The 18,005-nt window shown below is 36.3% G+C and overlaps 1 protein-coding gene across 1 annotated transcript in view; it reads left to right on the top strand.

The window, feature by feature from the left end:
• MRPS9 (mitochondrial ribosomal protein S9) overlaps positions 1–18,005 on the top strand; it is a 55,911-nt gene that overhangs the window by 6,803 nt on the left and 31,103 nt on the right. Inside the window, exon 2 of the mRNA XM_032176910.2 lies at positions 3,999–4,178. Within this exon, the coding sequence (XP_032032801.1) occupies positions 3,999–4,178 (180 nt within the window). The remainder of the gene's footprint in view (positions 1–3,998; positions 4,179–18,005) is intronic.

The raw sequence follows: 18,005 nt of genomic DNA, 5'->3' as shown, positions 1-18,005 counted from the left end.
AATGTCATACTCTTAAGCAATGTGTAGAAATGTCTTTGAAAAAGATCCTAAGGACTTTTTATGAAAAATAGCAAATTAGGGCATTTTTTAAAAGCCCTTTCTAAATGGACAGCAATGAAAATGTTTATAAATATGTTTAAACCTCAATTGTGTTAAAAGTAGGAAAGCCGCCACCTTATGTCACAAACTCTGGAGACTATAGGCAGACACAATTTTAAATCAAGTGAAAAACCAAGTCTTCAATAATCAACTCTTTTGCTTGAGAAGATGCTAAAATGTTGTAGGAGCAAGAGGAACAGTGTGGAAGAGACAGCTGAAGAGAATACAAAGGGATATTTACCTAACAAAATGGAAGAATTATTTTACCACAGCTACTTAACACTGTCAAGGACATTTAAAAATCAGTTGAGTGAGGAGGAGCTCTATGAGATGGAATAAGACAAGAAGATATGATTAAAGGAAACTGTTGAGGCAAGAATTTTGAGGATAGACCAATGATATAAAAAGCTAAAAATTCATAGCGGCTGCAGTAAGCAGAATTGACACTGCAGAAAGAGGGAAAAAAACATGGAGTAAAGATTTCAAAATCATACAGAATGCAGAAACAAGGGATAAGAAATAAGACTAAGAGAAGCTGATCTAAACTATGGGGAACAGACAACAGATAATTGCTGTGGCTGAAAAAGAGAGCTGAATAAGTCAGTAAGAATTCATTGGATATCTATTTTTGAAGTTGATAGGAGTACATTTAAACATTTTATTCAGAGACACATGTATTGTCACCGGTAAAATGAGAGCAAGCTGTATACGGTCCAAATTGCCAGCTCAAAAGCCAAAAAAAAGAAAACCCAATTCTTTTTTTCATATAGCAAAAGAAAAAATAGGAAGGAAGCATTAAAAAATGTAAAGATTAAATAAGATGAATGACAAGACAGAATAGCTGTTAAACCCCATGTAACTTGGGTATTCTCATCTACTAAAATCTCAGATTGGGTTAAAAAAACAAAACCTAAAATAGTCTAAAACTTAAATGAAAAAGATGGGCAGTGATATTCCAGGGAAATGTAAATAGGAGATTGAAAGGGTTGCAATATTATGACCCAACAGAATTGAAGAAAAAAATATTACATAGGAGTAGAAAACTTCGTAATGCTGAACGGTACAATCTACCCTAAGATATAACTCTCTGGAACTAAATAGCACGTTGAATATACTTATGAAACATACAAAAGAAACCAACCATAGGGAAATAAAATCGACAAAAGATTACAGACATTGTATGGATATAGATTCCTGTCTGGAATTATTCTCCTGGCTCACTAGTAATGAGAATTACCTCATGAATACTTAAAATTTTTTTCTCCAATTTCTTTTGGAGATAGAGTCTCCCTGTGTTGCCCAGGCTGGAGTGCAGTGGTGCGATCTTGGCTCACTGCAACCTCCAGCTCCCTGGTTCAAGCGATTCTCCTGCCTCAGCCTCCTGAATAACTGGTATTACGGGCGCACACCACCACACCCTGCTAATATTTGTAATTTTTTAGTAGAGATGGGGTCTCACAATGTTGGCCAGGCTGTTCTCAAACTCCTGACCTCAAGTGATCCACCCATCTTGGCCTCCCAAAGTGCTAGAATTACAGGCATGAGCCACTGCACCCAGCCATCTCTAATTTCTTTCTGACAGTTTTTCTGTCTATACTTTACAACCACTGCTTCACAGTTCTTTGAATATGAGGTATTCAGTCTGTTAAACCTACCGCCTTTTGCTCTCTGCAGACCATCTTCTATTTCATAAAGAAATAGTGGGTGTAAGACATAAGTAACCTTGTCTTTCTGCCTACCTTTCCTCACCTACAAACAATTTGTTTCATTACTAGTAGAAGACATGTTTTTTGTCCTAACGCTAATGCTTGCCATTTTTTCTACTTCTCTTTAAGTGTCAACCTCATGTCTCAAGTGGATTATTAACAGACCTGTATCTGAAGCTTAGGTCTGTCCATGCTCACACCCGCAAAGCCACCTGCCTCTTGGACATCTGTCTTCCTGGGATGTCCATCAACATCTCACACACATTCTCAAATTTGAACGCATCACTTTCCTCCCTGGTCTTGCTCCTCCTCTGGAATCCCTTCAGTGGAAGGAGCCATATGCTCCAGGAGGCATATTTCCTGAGAGCTGTGGTTGGTGATTGGCAGGGAGTGTGGTTGTAGTGACCTAAAAGAAAGTCTTTGTGGGTTCACCTGTATTAGGGCTGTTTTAGCTGTGAACAAAAACATTTTGTCATGTTATTTATAAAAACCAGCAGTGTAATCATCCTTTTGGCAATGGAACATTTGGGAGAATTATCTACTATATGACTGCTACTTTTCGGCCCCCAAATCACACCTTTGCTATGATTCTTGGGGTAGAAAGATAATTTCTCTTCGCTTTGAATATGTGAAGCAACATTCTCCATTGCCCAAAGAAGACGTAGACTCATAAAGAACAAATTTTAAAATCCCCTGGAAAACAATAAAAACGTTAAGATGGGAACCACTATGGTAGGGAGTTGGTGCTGGTGGCGCTGGGCTGTGGCAAGGGGAGCAGGGGTGTACAGACAGGCTGTGTCTATAAAAGAGTGGACCATGCATTAGCCAGTTGTGGTCATGCTTTTACTCATTGACAGCAATACTGTATCTTCACAAAGCATTGTAAGAAATGATAATGATTGGTTAGTAATATATTTTAGAAGGATGTGATCTCCTAAGTAAAAATAAACTGAAGTTTCAGAGAATTTTAAATTGCCCTTTTCTTACTCATTAAAAAGTAAGAAACTCTGTTTTTACTGTCTTAATTCGGAAGAGTTTAAAAACATATATTTTTTTCATTAATTGGGTATTGTTACATTTCTCCTGTATTTTATATTTTCTGGTGTAACTTTAGTGACAAATTACTGTAGAGGCATCTGAATTTAGGACTCTCGGAAGGGAAGGGGATGGAGGTAGGAGGGATGGTGCCGGTGAATGATGTCTGTCTGAGAGAGATTTATGTTTATGAAAAAGGAAGTGAGTGGATTCCTAAGATTGTGGTTTTAAGGCCTGAATATTGCTTTAAGAGTGTTTAGAATTGTTGGGGCCAGGATGAAGGTTGAGAACTACAGGTTTGAGATCTTAAGAAAAGCCAGGACCAGAAAGATCTGTTCTAGTTATTTCCAGCTACGGCATGCAGCTGAATGTCATTTGAAAACATTTTTCTCGTTCTTTAGCATCTTTGATTGAAGGTGAAATCTTAATGCTTTGGAGGGAAATTCCTAGTGCCACAGCATAAAAGGACCAGCAGCAGCAAGTGTGATATAATTACTGATGCCTTTAAAAGATATGCGAGCCCTTATTTCTGCAGTTAGCATGTTGAACAAAATTAATAATAATAAATCTTCTCAATGTTTAGTTAAGCAATTTTTTCTTTTTATCACTTTAATATAAGGACCATGGAATAAAGTCTTAAGCTAAGCCAAAAGATGGTTAAAGATAGGATGTATTTTTACCCACAAATAAGGTGAATACCCACAGTGTAAGGTGCTCTTCCTCAGGCCATGCCATTTGCTGTCATGTTTTCTGCTTGCTGGTTTCTGGTGCATGTGTATTTGCCTCCTTAAGGGAGTAGCCTTTTACTCTTTATCCCATGTGCCAAATATCCGAACTCACTGACATTGACCAATCATTATCAAAAGTGGATGTTTAAAATAGATCAGGAGGTAGCATACCACTTAGAGGTATTTTTGGTTTTAATGTATTGAAATGCTAGTAGCTTAAACTACATTGTAAGCAAGGCTTTGAGGAGGGGACACATTCTAACAACTTTCTTAGCAGGCCCTTTAAACTTTTTTTTTGGACTCCTGTCACTTGAATACCATAATAAAAAAAAAGACAACTACTTGCATATACTATTTTATTAAAGGACAATGGCCTAGAAGATCACAGTTTAATTTATTTTCTTTTCTTTCCATCTATATTTTTTGTTAGATATTAAGGCTGAGACATACTGCATTTGTAGTACCAAAGAAAAATATTCCTACCTCAAAACGTCAAACTTACACAGAGGATTTTATTAAAAAGCAGATTGAAGAGTTCAACATAGGAAAGAGACATTTAGCCAACATGATGGGAGAAGATCCAGAAACTTTCACTCAAGAAGATATTGATGTAAGTACAGTTACTCTGTTGAAAAAGTAATTGCTGTAGAGTTTTAGATATTAAAAGCACTTTTCTTCATGAGCCCCTTAGCTCTTTGTTTCAATCAAGCTGTCAGAATAAGGAAAAATGCTGCTATACATTGTAAGTTGGAGCCATGGTTTCAAAGACAAATGTGCAGGATTTACTTAGTATGGTGAGTTTTAGGTGTTACCTAGAAATGAGTCTATAAATGCTCATACACTATTGGGAAATGTTCAACCTGTTGTGTAGTCTTAGACTCAGCTTTCTTACAAAATGATAAAACAGATGGTAATGAAAATAGAGTCAAATTTATATCAAATCCCATAAGTAAACCTTGGCCCAGTGTTTTTGTCAACTTAAATATATATCTGAGTTTTCAAAATGGGGGCATAGTCTAAGTGATTTGAAAATTAGGATCAGAATTCTATTCACTCTTGAATTATTATATTCCTGATTAAAGCAATAATTGTCAATAATATTTCTGCTAGACATCCTAGAGTAGCTAGCAAAGGAAGTTGAATTTAACAACTTTGAATCTTGTCTTTATTTTTGAAAAGTAACATCTAGTATCCCATGATGTTTTATATTTAACCGAAGAACAACATCTTTATATAGATAATAACATTCTTATATGATTTTAATATTATTTTTAGTCATTTTATGCACTTTAGTTTAATTTCAATCTTTTTGTATACCTTTCCTATTTATAAATGGTACTGTAGTATCACTTTCAGGCCCCAGGCCAACATTTTTTATTCAACCAGAAGGATTTATTTATTTATTTATTTATTTTTTGAGACAGCATCTTGCTCTGTTGCCCAGGCTAGAGTGCAGTGGCACGATCTTGGCTCACTGCAGCCTCTGCCTCCCGGGTTCAAGCAGTTCTCCTGCCTCAGCCTCCTGAGTAGCTGGGCTTACAGGCATGCACCACCATACCCAGATAATTTTTGTATTTTTAGTACAGATGGGGTTTCACCATGTTGGTCAGGCTGGTCTTGAACTCCTGACCTCTGGTGGTCCACCCACCTCAGCCTCCCAAATTGCTGGGATTACAGGCGTTAGCCACCGGGCCCGGTCCAGAAGGATTTCTTATTGCTCTTCTTGGTTAGGTGATTTGTAGTTAGGGACTTTGTAGCTGCTGTCCTCTTTTTGAATTTTATGGTAATCTGGAGAGTATTGGGGGATATTGTCTATAAAGAGATGTTATTCTTCAGTTAAGTATAAAATATCATGAGATGTTAGATACTACTTTTTAAAAATTAGAACAAGATTCAAAGTTGTCAAATTTAAGTTCCGTTGCTAGCTATCCTGGGGCATTTAGCAAAAAAAAATTATTGACCATTATTGCTTTGGTCAGGAATGTAATAATTGAAGAGTGCAACAGGAATGGAATTCAGGTCCTAATTTTCAAATCACCTAGAACATAGACTCTCTAGACTCTAGGTTTGCCTACCCCAGACTTTCATATAAGTAGAATTATATAGTATTTTGTCTTTCGTGACTGGCTTCTTTCACTTAGCACAATGTTTTCATGTTTATTTACACTGTGGCATGTGTCAGTACTTCCTTTTTATTACTGAATAGTTTTCGATTGTATGGATATACCACATTTTAAGAATTCAGTCATCAGTTGATGGGCATTTGGGTTTCCATTTTTGGTTATAATGAATAATGCTGCTATGAATGTGCATGCTATAAAGTTCTTGTGCAGACGTAAGTTTTTATTTCTCTTATGTATATACCTTAGAAACCATTGCTAATCCAAGGTCATGAAAATTCACCCCTGTATTTTCTTCTACTAGTTTTGTAGTTTTAGCTCTTACATTTATGTCTTTGATCCATTTTAATGTAATTTTTGTGTGTGATGTGAGGCAGGGGTCTAGCTTTGTTCTTTTACATGTGGACATTGCGTTGTTCCGGCATCATTTGTTGGAAAGACTATTTTTTTCCCATTGAATTATTTTGTCACTTACATTGAATATCAGTGTAACTATGAGGGTTTATTTCTGGACCTTATTTTATTCCATTGATCTATACATTTATCCTTATGCCAGTACCACTTTGTCTTGATTACTGTAGCTTTATAGTAAGTTTTGAAATTGGGAAGTGTAAGTACTCTTCTTTCCTTCTTGCTTTTAAAGACTATTTTGGTTGTTCTTTGCTCCTCGAATTTTCATATGAAATTTTAGGATCAGCTTGTCAGTTCCTGCAAGGAGCCACCTAAGATTTTGATAGGGATTGTGCTGAATCTCTAGATAGATTTTGAGAGTACTCCCATCTTAATGTTAATTAAGTCTTCTGATCTCTGAACATGGGGTGTCCCTCTGTAGATACAGATCCTCTTTAATTTCTCTCAGTGATGTTTTGTAGTTTTCAGAGTCTAAATTTGGTACTTTTTTGTTAAGTTTATTTCTAAGTATTAATGTCTTTAAAACTTCTATTGTAAATAGAGTTGTTTTATTTTATAATATTTTTGGGTTTCTTATTGCAGGTGAATAGTTGATTTTTATATATTTTTTATTTTGAATCTACATCTTTGCTGAACTTACTAATTCTCATAGTTCTTAGTGGATTCCTTGGGATTTTCTAAATACAGGATATAGCAAGATAGCCCATATATAGAAGAGTATAGCAGGATATCCCATATATTTACGAATCCCAAAGAATCTACTAAAAAGTACGAGAATTAGTAGACTATTTCACCTGCAAATGGAAATAGTTTTACTTCGTTTTTCCTAATTTGGATACCTCTATTTCTTTTTCTTACCTAATTGCCTTGGCTAGAACCTCTAACAATGTTGAGTAGAAATGGCAAGAGTGGATGTCCTAATTTTGTTCCTGATCTTGGGGGAAAGCATTCAGTCATTCACCATTAAATATGATGTTAGCTGTGAGTTTTTCGTGGATGCTCTATCAGATTCAGTAAGTTTTTTGCCATACCTAGTTGTTGAACTTTTTTGTTGTTGTGGTTAGTGTTTTTGTCACGAAATGGTATTGGATATTGTCAGATGCTCTTCCATTTTGATGATGATTTGGTTTTTGTCTTTTGTTCTGTTGGTATGATGTATCACACAAATTGATTTTTGTATGTTAAACCAACCTTGTGCTCATGAAATAAATCCCACTTCTTCGGTGTATATACTCTTTGTTTATATGTTTCTGGATTTGGTTTGCTAGCATTTTCTTGAGGATTTTTATGTCTAATTGATATTGGTCTATAGTTTTCTTACAATGTTTGTCTGGTTTTGATATTGGTAATACTGGCCTCATCGAATGAGTTAGGAAGTGTTCTCTTCTGTTTTCAGAAGAGTTTGTCAAGAATTTGTATTAATTCCTCTTTAAGAATTTGGTTGAATTCACCAGCGAAGCCACCTGGGCCTGGGCTTTTCTTTGTGAGTTGTTGTTGGGTTTTTTTAACTGCTTACTTTTTAAAATGGTCCTACCTCTCTCCTTGTGGTCTGTGTGTCCCTGAGTAACTGTTCTCAGCAGGAGGATTTCATTACCCAATTGAGTTTACTACTAAGATGTTTTTGAGCAACTCTTTACTACCTTTTTGGTTTGTCTGTTTGTTTGATTGATAAAGACAAGGTCTGGCTATTTTGTTGACAGGCTGGTCTGGAACTCTTGGCATCAAGCCGTCCTCTGACCTTGGCCTCCCAAAGTGCTGGGAGATTAAAGGCATGAGCCACCATGCCCAGCCCCACTTAACTACCTTCTTGGATGTACATTGGGCATATGTAGCTTATTGAAAAAAGCAGAATCATTCAACAATTTTATAATTTTATCTGAAGGTATAAGTATTTTCACAGTGTAAGTATTAAACATGAATTTTGTTGTTTGGAGTAGTTTGTTCATTACTTGGATGTTTACCCAGAATATTAGTTTGGGATGTTAATATTATTTTCATGAGGACTTAATGTATATAGAGTAGCTATGGTCTATAATTTAATTCGATTACATAGTTAAAAGTCTAGGCTCACTATAATTTTCACATCGACAAACTAGGCACCATTGTATTCAGATTAAGCTATTAGTTATTTTATATATTTTAGAAACTAGTTTTTTCATACTAGTTATCCAATTACTAAAATAATGATCGTGAAGATCATTTATGAATTGCATTTGAGCAAAACATTTAAGATTTAAAACAACTCTTTCATATATTAAAATATCTTTTAAAAATGTTGTTAAAGTATTTACAACAGATACAAACTGCTGATTCCATCTAGAGTACATTTTTAATAGTCAGAGAAATCTGAAAGGATCCTGTAGCTTAGTGAATACATTATCATTCAATCAGGTAGAAACCAATTTTAAACAATGTATTTAGTTCTGGTTCTCAAAATATAGAATTATTTTCCAGAGAAGAGATATTTAACATCACTATGTAAAGATAAGTGGTGGCAGCTATTCTGTACTTTTAAAACTGTGTGTATGTATATATGGTAAAAACAACTTGATGTCATCTTGTGTGATTGTGTTAACAGAATATTATAAAAATCTACCTTTAGATTTAGCCAATTAAGTAATCAAATCATGAATTAATAGGAAAAAACATCCAATTGCTTCTTTAAAATATAGACTCTTCTAAAATGAGGTTGAATTTATTGTGTGGAATATAAATGCAGAACATACAGAAAGCTTTATTAGATTGATTTTTTCTGTCTTTTTATTAAAAATTCATTGTAGTTGAAATGATCTTGTAGAAAAATACAGGACCTGGGATTAAGAGATTCCTTGCGATGTCACTAACTAGTGTCGTTGAGCAAGTCAGGGCTCTCTGTCACTTGATTTTCTTATCTCTAAAATAATAATACTGACTTGCCTACCTCAGAATATATCTAAAAGGCATGAGATTATTAATGCAGTGTGTTATTATTCCTGTTACTATTAACAGTAATAAATACCATCCGCCATAACTGGAGTCATTCCCCAGTTCTCTGCTTTGTCACACAAGTCTTCCATGCCACCTGAGAATGAGTGAAACATTCTCAGATGTTTCACTGGGGAGAATCATCTGAAACACTGTTGGGTACATTGATTTATCACTGATTGACTAAAGGGGAGGTTGCTTTATCTCCTGTAGGTTAATATTGTCTCACCTAGCTTGATATCTAAAAAGCCCATATGGAAGTGAGTGTTAACCGTTTTCCTTGACACCAGTGACATAATTCTGCTGTGCTAGACTTTGCTGCAAGTGATTGATCGGCTTCACTGACTCTTGTGGCATTTTATTAAATATAGTGGACCCCTTTTGGTATTGCATTTTATTAAATTTAGTGGACCCCCTCCACCTTTGTGGTACCTGAGTAGATGTAAAAGCAAAAGAGGACAGTGACAACCGTTACCAAAGAATTAAAATTATATACTCATATGGTTTTCTGTTTTCATTTATGTTTTTTAAACTATTGTTTTTATAAGTGGCTCAGCAGTGTATATCAACTGAAAGAGACACTATGGCTGATGAGTCAGCATTTCCATGCTGCAACAATGGGTTATTTCTGAAAACAAAAATAATTTACCCAAAATCAAGAAAATATTTTAAGCTTCCTTTGCAATTGCTGTTACATATTTAGAAGTTATAATGCTTTTTAAATGTTTGGCTTTTAATATATTAATTAAGACTAGGTGCAGTAGCTTTTCTCTAATTATTTAGTTTGATCAGGAAGTTAGATATTCCACAAAAGTGAATTTTCCAGATAAGGGAAACCTACTTTTAAGTGTTATTTGTAATGAAAACTACTACCACGTACTAAAAACCTTCTATGTTATGTGTGAAGTGCCATCTTGGAGCCTGATGTACATTGCCACATTTTATCTTTGTAAAAACCTTATGGGATAGGTATCTTTTTTTTTCTTTTTTTTTTTTTTTTAACAATGCTAAGGCTGTACGAGGTCTTTCTGTATCCAAAGACTGTTCTTTCTACACTTTCAGATTAATTTTTTAGGTAACTTTTTAAAATAAATTACAGTCTCCCCAACCTTATTTAGTAGGATATAGTGAGTATAATTTAACCTTACAGTGCTTTAGGATTTTCCTTTTTAGTATGATTGTTAGCCCCTGACTGTGGCTCGTAGAGCACAATTGTCCCTGTGATGAATGGCTCAGCTATGCTGTATTACTGATTCTTGTCATCTCCCTTGCTGTCAAGATGTCTTATGTCTGTGTGTCTGCCTGTAGCCACCCTCACCTGTCTTCCAACCTTCTGGCATAACTAAACTTGTTAAGTGTGTGAATTAAAACTAAAAGCCACTGGACTCTGAATGAGGACCTACGTGCCCCTCCTAGTAAGTAAAATTCATGAATTTATGTCAGCTATTGCAGTTCTTTATAGGTCTTTTTCATTGATTTCTAGTTTTACAACTTTACTTCAGATGGTTAAGTTTGAATAGAAATCTGGCCTCGCTGAATACAGCATATATAATTTATGTGTGAAAATTACACCTAGCTAATCTAATATACTAGTGCTTCCTTAATAAGATTTATTAAAGAGTACAGTGTGAGTTGGTAAAAAGGAATAAGACGGATAAAATTTTTGAATAAAAATAATTCTGCTTGTCACTGGTGGTACTTATTTTAAAGTTTTATCACTTAGAAGATTATCATTATTAAGGCTATAGGATTCTATATATTTTGGAATTTTTTTTCCAGAATTAGCTCAAATTGGTGCTCGATCTTTTTATTAAATTTACAAGAAAAATATTATCTTATTGGTGAAAAAGTAAAGTATTATAACTAAAAAGGAATTAGTCATTGGCAGGTATAGAATTTCTTCATTTCAAAGTAGTTTAATTTTTGCCCAATTTCTTAAATTATATTGAAACAAAATAAACTACCTATTGTTCTTACCCACTGAACCATGATGGTGCTACTGATAACCTTCAGAAGATCTAACAGGAGGAAAAACGGGTAGCCTCTAACAAAATTAGTAGTGTATATGGTGTTCTGCTGAAAGTACTTTAAATGCAGGCTAAATATTTAGCAAATAGACCTTAATGCTGTTATCCTCAACTCCTGTTTCATCAGTCTCTCACAGGTTACTGCCAAATGTTGATCAGTGTGTAAAATTTTTTTTTTTTGGCTGTTAACAGTATGCATAACTATTAGGAGGAATCTGTCAGCTGGAACCTTGAGCTGAGTGAGTCTTGTTTTTTAGTGCAAAGAAAATTTGGTGTGTATGGAAACTGAAGAATTAAGCCCATGAGTGTGTAACAGAGGCAGCAGAAACAGTTTTCCTTATTGACCCCAAGACTAAAGAACAGCTAGGTGAGAAGTGCACCAAGTGCCAATGGAACTTTGTAGACCTTGTAACATCTCCTTGTGCTAGAGCAGACGTGGGGTAACAATGATTGCTAACGTGTTTCGTGAAGTTTCTTAATCCTGTCATGTGTACCATCAAAAATTCTTTACTCAGAATCATACTGTAAACACCAAAAAGTTGAGGACCACTGATATTTGCATTTTCCTTTTCCAATGAAGCATGTAGTTGTTATAAAGTTTAGTTGGGAGACCTTTCAGTTATATTAAATATTATGAATACAGACTTGCACTTGCGTTTACTGATGTCTTTATTTGGGAATTAAAAGTTAAGTTCTACATTACTATAGAATTTCAGGAAAAAAGCCAGCAAATTGATATATAGCACTGCTGAAGTCTACCAATTACTTTTTAATTGGTATTATAGACCTCATTCTGAAACCAGAATGTTTTATTCTCCTAAGTGTGAATGTGCTGTATGAAGTTTCTCTAATTGATTTGCTGTGCCCATTCCATTTGATGTATCATTTTTCACAATATTTCATAATTTGTGCTCACTTCTAATGAAGAGAGTCGTTAGGACAGGCATGTCTAAGTACAACTGACAGCTAACATTAGGTGCCAGATGCAGTTTATAAAGCTATGTAGAACTGTAGAGAACAGTTTAAATAAATTAGCACCTATACATTAGTCTCACTTGCTGGTAATTTATAAGCGAATCAGTAGAGATGACATTTAGGTAAGTCATTGATCAAGTTAACAGCTGCAAACCCACTGCCCAGCTGGGATGCCTAATTAATAGAGATTGCATTCCTGACCCAGTGCTTCTGGGTTGAGTCTGCAATCCTTTCATACTTTGACTTAAGTCTAAGAATATGCTCAAATACTTTGCCGTCATTTTAGGGAACTGTTGATTATCAGTATTCTAGTTAAAACCTAAAAATGGAAGAAACATGTTTACTAATGAGGATTACCTTACTCCATTTCTTATTTGGATTAAATTTTTAAAATTTACATTCTTTTTCTTTCTTTTCTCGCAGCACTTTTTGTTTTGAATTCACATTAAGTGTAGATGACATGCTGTAGTTTAATGAGTTTCTTTTTTTTTTTTTTTTTTTGAGACAGAGTCTCGCTCTGTTGCCCAGGCTGGAGTGCAGTGGCGTGATCTTGCCTCACTGCAACCTCTGCCTTCCAGGTTCAAGCAATTCTCCTGCCTCAGCCTCCTGAGTAGCTGGGATTACAGGTGCCCGCCACCATGCTCAGCTGATTTTTGTATTTTTAGTAGAGACGGGGTTTCACCATGTTGGTCAGGCTGGTCTCGAACCCCTGACCTTGTGATCCACCCCACCTGCCTCGGCCTCCCAAAGTGCTGGGATTACAGGTGTGAGCCACCACGCCTGACAGTTTAATGAGTTTCTAAAGAGTTCTGTACTTACTAAATATATGCTCCCTTTTTTCTTTTGGAAAAAGCATGGTTTTTTGCTTTTGTTCTGTGGGTTTTTTTTTTTTTTTTTTTTGGTGACCAATCAACCAATGAACCTAAACTGTATGTGTAACAGTTTCTTAAAGTGTAACATTAGTTTAAAACACCTAACAACTTTGCCAAGTTAAATTTCATACCAATTTTAGAATTGAATATGGGAAATTTTAAGCTACCACTTATTTTGGGAAAATGCCTTTTGTTTTCTATTCCTGTGGCAGATTTTCTTCTGAGTGAATTTAAACTGAAAGATTAGGACATCAGCATCCTTAAAAAGTAAGGCGATGATTTTTGTATGTAGTCGAGCTGTATGGACGTGGATGGTGAGGATGTTTGAATACTAGTGTGTTTACTAGAGGCACCACCAAAATCTGGTTCTTAGACTGGGAAAAAGGTATCTTGAAATACTAATGCTAAACCAAATACAAACCCAAATACCTGGCTAGCAGGATTGTTTTGAAGCTTATGGAAAAACCATTAACTGAGTCCCAATTGATACACATGTTTTCATTTTTTGTTTTTTGTGTGTGGAAGGGTTGGGTATTTCTTAGTTTAAATAATAATTTTTCATGAAGGTTGGTTTAGAAGTGAAAAGGTGTTTATTTCAGATAATTATGAAATTTCTGTTAATTCTGTCATGGTTAGTAAACTTGTCCAAGTGGGCCAGACCACAGTTTGGATGTGAAATGCCAATTTTCCTTTAATTGTAAGATACTTGGGGGCCCAAATCACTTGCTGGCACCTTTTTTCTAGTGCCTAGTGTCACACACGTTCTGGGGCCAATGAACACTGACAGTGAACAGATAGGTTAACAGTAACAGAGAGTCTTTTCCTCACCACCTTCCCCTAGTGATTTTCTGGTTGACCTAATTTTACCTTTCATAATATTTAAATTTTGCATTATTTTTCATGCTAATATAGATGTTTCTCAATCACATAACAGGAAAACTACTTAAAAAAAAAAAAAAAGACCCTGAAGTATTCTAACATTTTATTTGCCTTCATGGTTCTCATTTTCTTTTCTTATATTTCTGAGCCTTTCCCAACCACATCTTTGCCCTAATCTAAAATTTTTTGTGAGGTAGCCCTATTACCCCAACCATTTTTGTTACTTATTCTTTGTAATTATCTTATTTGAAATACCCTCCTTAGTGTTAATTTTATATTAAGCTTAATGCTTTATGTTGGATTGGGAAATTACAATTGTGTGTTTTTGTTTTTATTTTTTTGAGACAGAGTCTTGCTCTGTTGCCCAGGCTGGAGCGTAGTGGTGCAATCTCAGCTCACTGCAGCCTCTGCCTGCTGGGTTCCAGTGGTTCTCCTGCCTCAGCCTCCCAAGTATCTGGGATTACAGGTGGCGCCACCGCGCCCAACTAATTTTTATGTCTTTAGTAGAGACGGGGTTTTAACATGTTGGTCACGCTGGTCTCGAACACATGACCTCAAGTGATCTGCCCACCTTGGCCTCCCGAAGTGCTGGGATTATAGGCGTGAGCCACCGCACCTGGCCGCTATTGTGTGTTTTGGAAAGCCCCAAGGACTCAGGAGATCAGCTCATGGAAGACTTTATCTTCAGTGAAGTGTTTTCTTAATATGAGGCAAAGGCTTTTGAGTTTGAGGAGTAAGAACAAAGTTGTCTACCATTTGCAGGGAGAACTTGGGAAAGTCTCTTGAGGCATTGGCATTTGAGAGAAACTGATAGAGGAAGCCAAAGAGCAAATTACTGGGGGTAAGAGTAGAGATGAAAAGTTAAATATCGTGCTGGGTGCGGTGGCTCACGCCTGTAATCCCAGCACTTTGGGAGGCCGAGGCGGGCAGATCACGAGGTCAGGAGATCGAGACCATCCTGGCTAACACCGTGAAACTCTGTCTCTACTAAAAATTCAAAAAATTAGCCAGGCATGGTAGTGGGTGCCTGTAGTCCCAGCTACTCAGGACTTGAGGCAGGAGAATGGCGTGAACCCGGGAGGCGGAACTTGCAGTTGAGCCGAGATCGCACCACTGCACTCCAGCCTGGGCGAGAGAGCAAGACTCTGTCTCAAAAAAAAAAAAAAAAGTTAAATATTGTATTGGAAGGGCTTGAGCAAATGCCTTTCTACTGAAATAAACCTCAAGTTACAATGCCCTAATAGACCAGCTTACAGGCAGTCAAAACTAAAACAGTCGGATGTGTGACACTGAGCTGGTTTTGCCTAGCCTGGCTTTGAATTAGGTCTGCATAATCGTGGTCAAAGAAGTTGGAATCTTAACATTGGGCCTTGTGGGGTGGGAGGGCAATCTGAGAGGAAGAAAGCTGGAAAGCTGTTATGCTCCCTGAGTGTGCCTTGCTGAGTGTGCCATACTCCCTGAGTATGGGGTGAGCTTCCTCATACCTGAGGTAGAGCCTCCAGTGACAAGAGACAGCAGTAACTTCAGCAAGACAGTGATAGTAAGATTGTGCCTGGTGCTGAAATGCAGACTGCAGCGGATGCATTTTGATGTTTTTCTGACACACAGCATTTCCAATAGTGCATCACTACCCGCAGCAGGTTTAGAGAGAAAGGTGATAGTGCCCTGTTCCTCCCCACCATCCCTGCTTTTAGAATGGTGATGGGGAAGAGTTATTCTAGAACTGGACTGAAAGTTGCACTGCCTGGGAGGAGGAGCATTGGGGACAGTATTCCCTGGAGGGCACGTTGCAAGTAAGATACTGTCCATGTGGGTGCTTAGAGAGGACATTATTCCTTCAGGTTGTCCCTCCTAGAACGTAAGGTGGAGGTCTGTGCTTGTCATTTTGCTTTGTTGGTTTTTCTTGCTTATGCTTTGTTCTAGGAGAAAGAAACTGCAAAAACAAGCAGAGAAGGTTTTCAGTATTTGTCACAACTTGATATTTATATATTTTCTTTCTAGTAGCAAGTTAAAATTAACTATGATTCAAATGAACAACAAAGGGTAGGGAGAAAACTGGAGCTGATCCAGTAAGGACCTCTGAATGAATACAGACTACAAGAAGACTGATTGGGAAAGCGAAGGCTTTTGTAATATTACTCTCATTTTTACTCCATATACACACTTCTGTTACACACACACACACACACACACACTCTCTCTCTCTCTCTCTCTCTCTGTCTTTCTCTCTTACATTTTCCTACTGCTTCCTGTATGTAAATATTTCCACCCATATACCCAACTTTGAAGTCCAGGCTGAATGAAATAGGGTATTTAAACCCAGTTCTCTTACCTTTACTCTTTAAGACAGTAAAGTTAGGCTGTCATGCTTAGTACCAGAGGGCTTCTGTAGTGTTAAGAGATGTCAGGAAATGCAGCCTTACAGATGGTTGTCATGATACTGAGTTACCCATCCAAGCCCTCAAGGAATCGAGTCATAGATCTAAGTACTAAAACACTGCTTCCAGTCTTTTCACTTCACGGGAGAGAAAGTTAGGAATGGCCGTTATTACCAGCTTTGTTGTAGTAATCCTCTATTCGGAGACTACTTGGTTGTTAATATTCTGTCTTGTAACAATAGATATGTGTTTGTTAATTTAGACCAATAACATTACATTACAGACTTTAACCTTGTAACCATTTAACGAAGTTTAAAAAACCTTGCTGAAATACACCTCAGTAGCATTAGTACAGTGCTGAGTTGCATGATTAAAATTAATTGGCAGTAAATAAATGAAATTGATAGTAAATAAAATGAAAATTTACTTCCTCAGTTGCACCAAGCACATGTCAGTGAGCATAGTAGTCACATAGGCTACTGGCTGTCATTTTGAACAGCACACATTATATAGAGTATTTCCATTATCAGAGGAAGTTCTACTGGACATGTTAGGATTGCTCCTTCATTTCCTCCCAAGTAAGAATTTATAATTTTTGCTTTGTGTTACTTACAAGAAAGAGAATACTTGGAAGTATAAGTAATATTTGTTTGCCGTTTCTATTTTGTCTTTCTTTGAAACAATTAAAAACACCTGAAGAAGTGGCTTTGAAAACAGTTCAAAAATACTACAAAAGATAAAATAGAAATTTAGAAGTATAGAACATGGTTGCTTCTTTTATCTGAATAAAACAGCAGTGAGCAAGGTGCCATGGCACATGCTGTAGTCTCAGCTCCTTGGGAGTCTGAGGCAGGAGGATTTCTTGAGCCCAGGAGTCAAGGATGTAGTGCGCCATGATCACATCTGTGAATAGCCGCTGCTCCCCTGGGCAACATAGTAAGACCCAATCTCTAAAAAACAAACAAAAATTTATTAAAACAATCACAAATTATGGAAGAACAAAAGGTTTATATGACTTTTATATGTATATATGTATTAATATGTATATTGCATGGATGTTGGAACCAGAATTGAGAAACATCAAAACACTCTAATAGCAACAGCAGTAAATACTAATTTGTGTACTTTTTCTTGTGAAAAATTTCATTCATACAGAAAAAGAGAATGTCTGTCACCTGGGTTAACTTCTTAACATTTTGCTGTATTTGCTTCAACTGTGTGTTTTTTGGCTGCACTGTTTTATTTTAAAGTAAAATACAATTACAAACATCATGATGCTTCACTCCTAAATACATCTTCAAAAAATTAGGACTTCTGCCTATATAACCACAATATCACTATCACATCTAAGAAAATTAATCTGAATATAGTCTATAGCAGGAGGTGGAAAATTTTATCTATGAGTTTGTATTTACATTTCCCTAGTTGTCTATAAAAGAGTTTTTATAGTTGGTTCTCTCAAGGGCCCTGCAATCCATTTGTTGATTTATTCTTTGAGTATCTGCTATGTTCTAATTCTGGAGTGAGAAATTATTGACTAAGACATGGTCCTTTGCCTTCAAAAACACACCTGCAGACACGACCAAGGTAAAATCAAAGATTTGGCAACAGCACATAGGAGAAAGAAGAACTGGTAGAAAGCAAAATAAGTTATTTGAGGAACAGTTTTGGATGTGCTGTTTGGATACATAAATGGAAAAATCCCTAAGGCAGTTGACAAATAGTTTAGAACTACGGAAATAGATTTGGTCTCTCCCTACATAAATTTGCTTGAAAAGAAGAGAATCAAAGATGGAACTCTGAGGAAACAG

The sequence above is a fragment of the Hylobates moloch genome, unplaced genomic scaffold, assembly GCF_009828535.3.
Source record: "Hylobates moloch isolate HMO894 unplaced genomic scaffold, HMol_V3 SCAFFOLD_15, whole genome shotgun sequence".
In the NCBI taxonomy this organism is placed as follows: Eukaryota; Metazoa; Chordata; class Mammalia; order Primates; family Hylobatidae; genus Hylobates; species Hylobates moloch.
The sequence above is the reverse complement of the archived record's forward strand: the minus strand, read 5'-3'. Positions and strand labels throughout refer to the sequence as shown.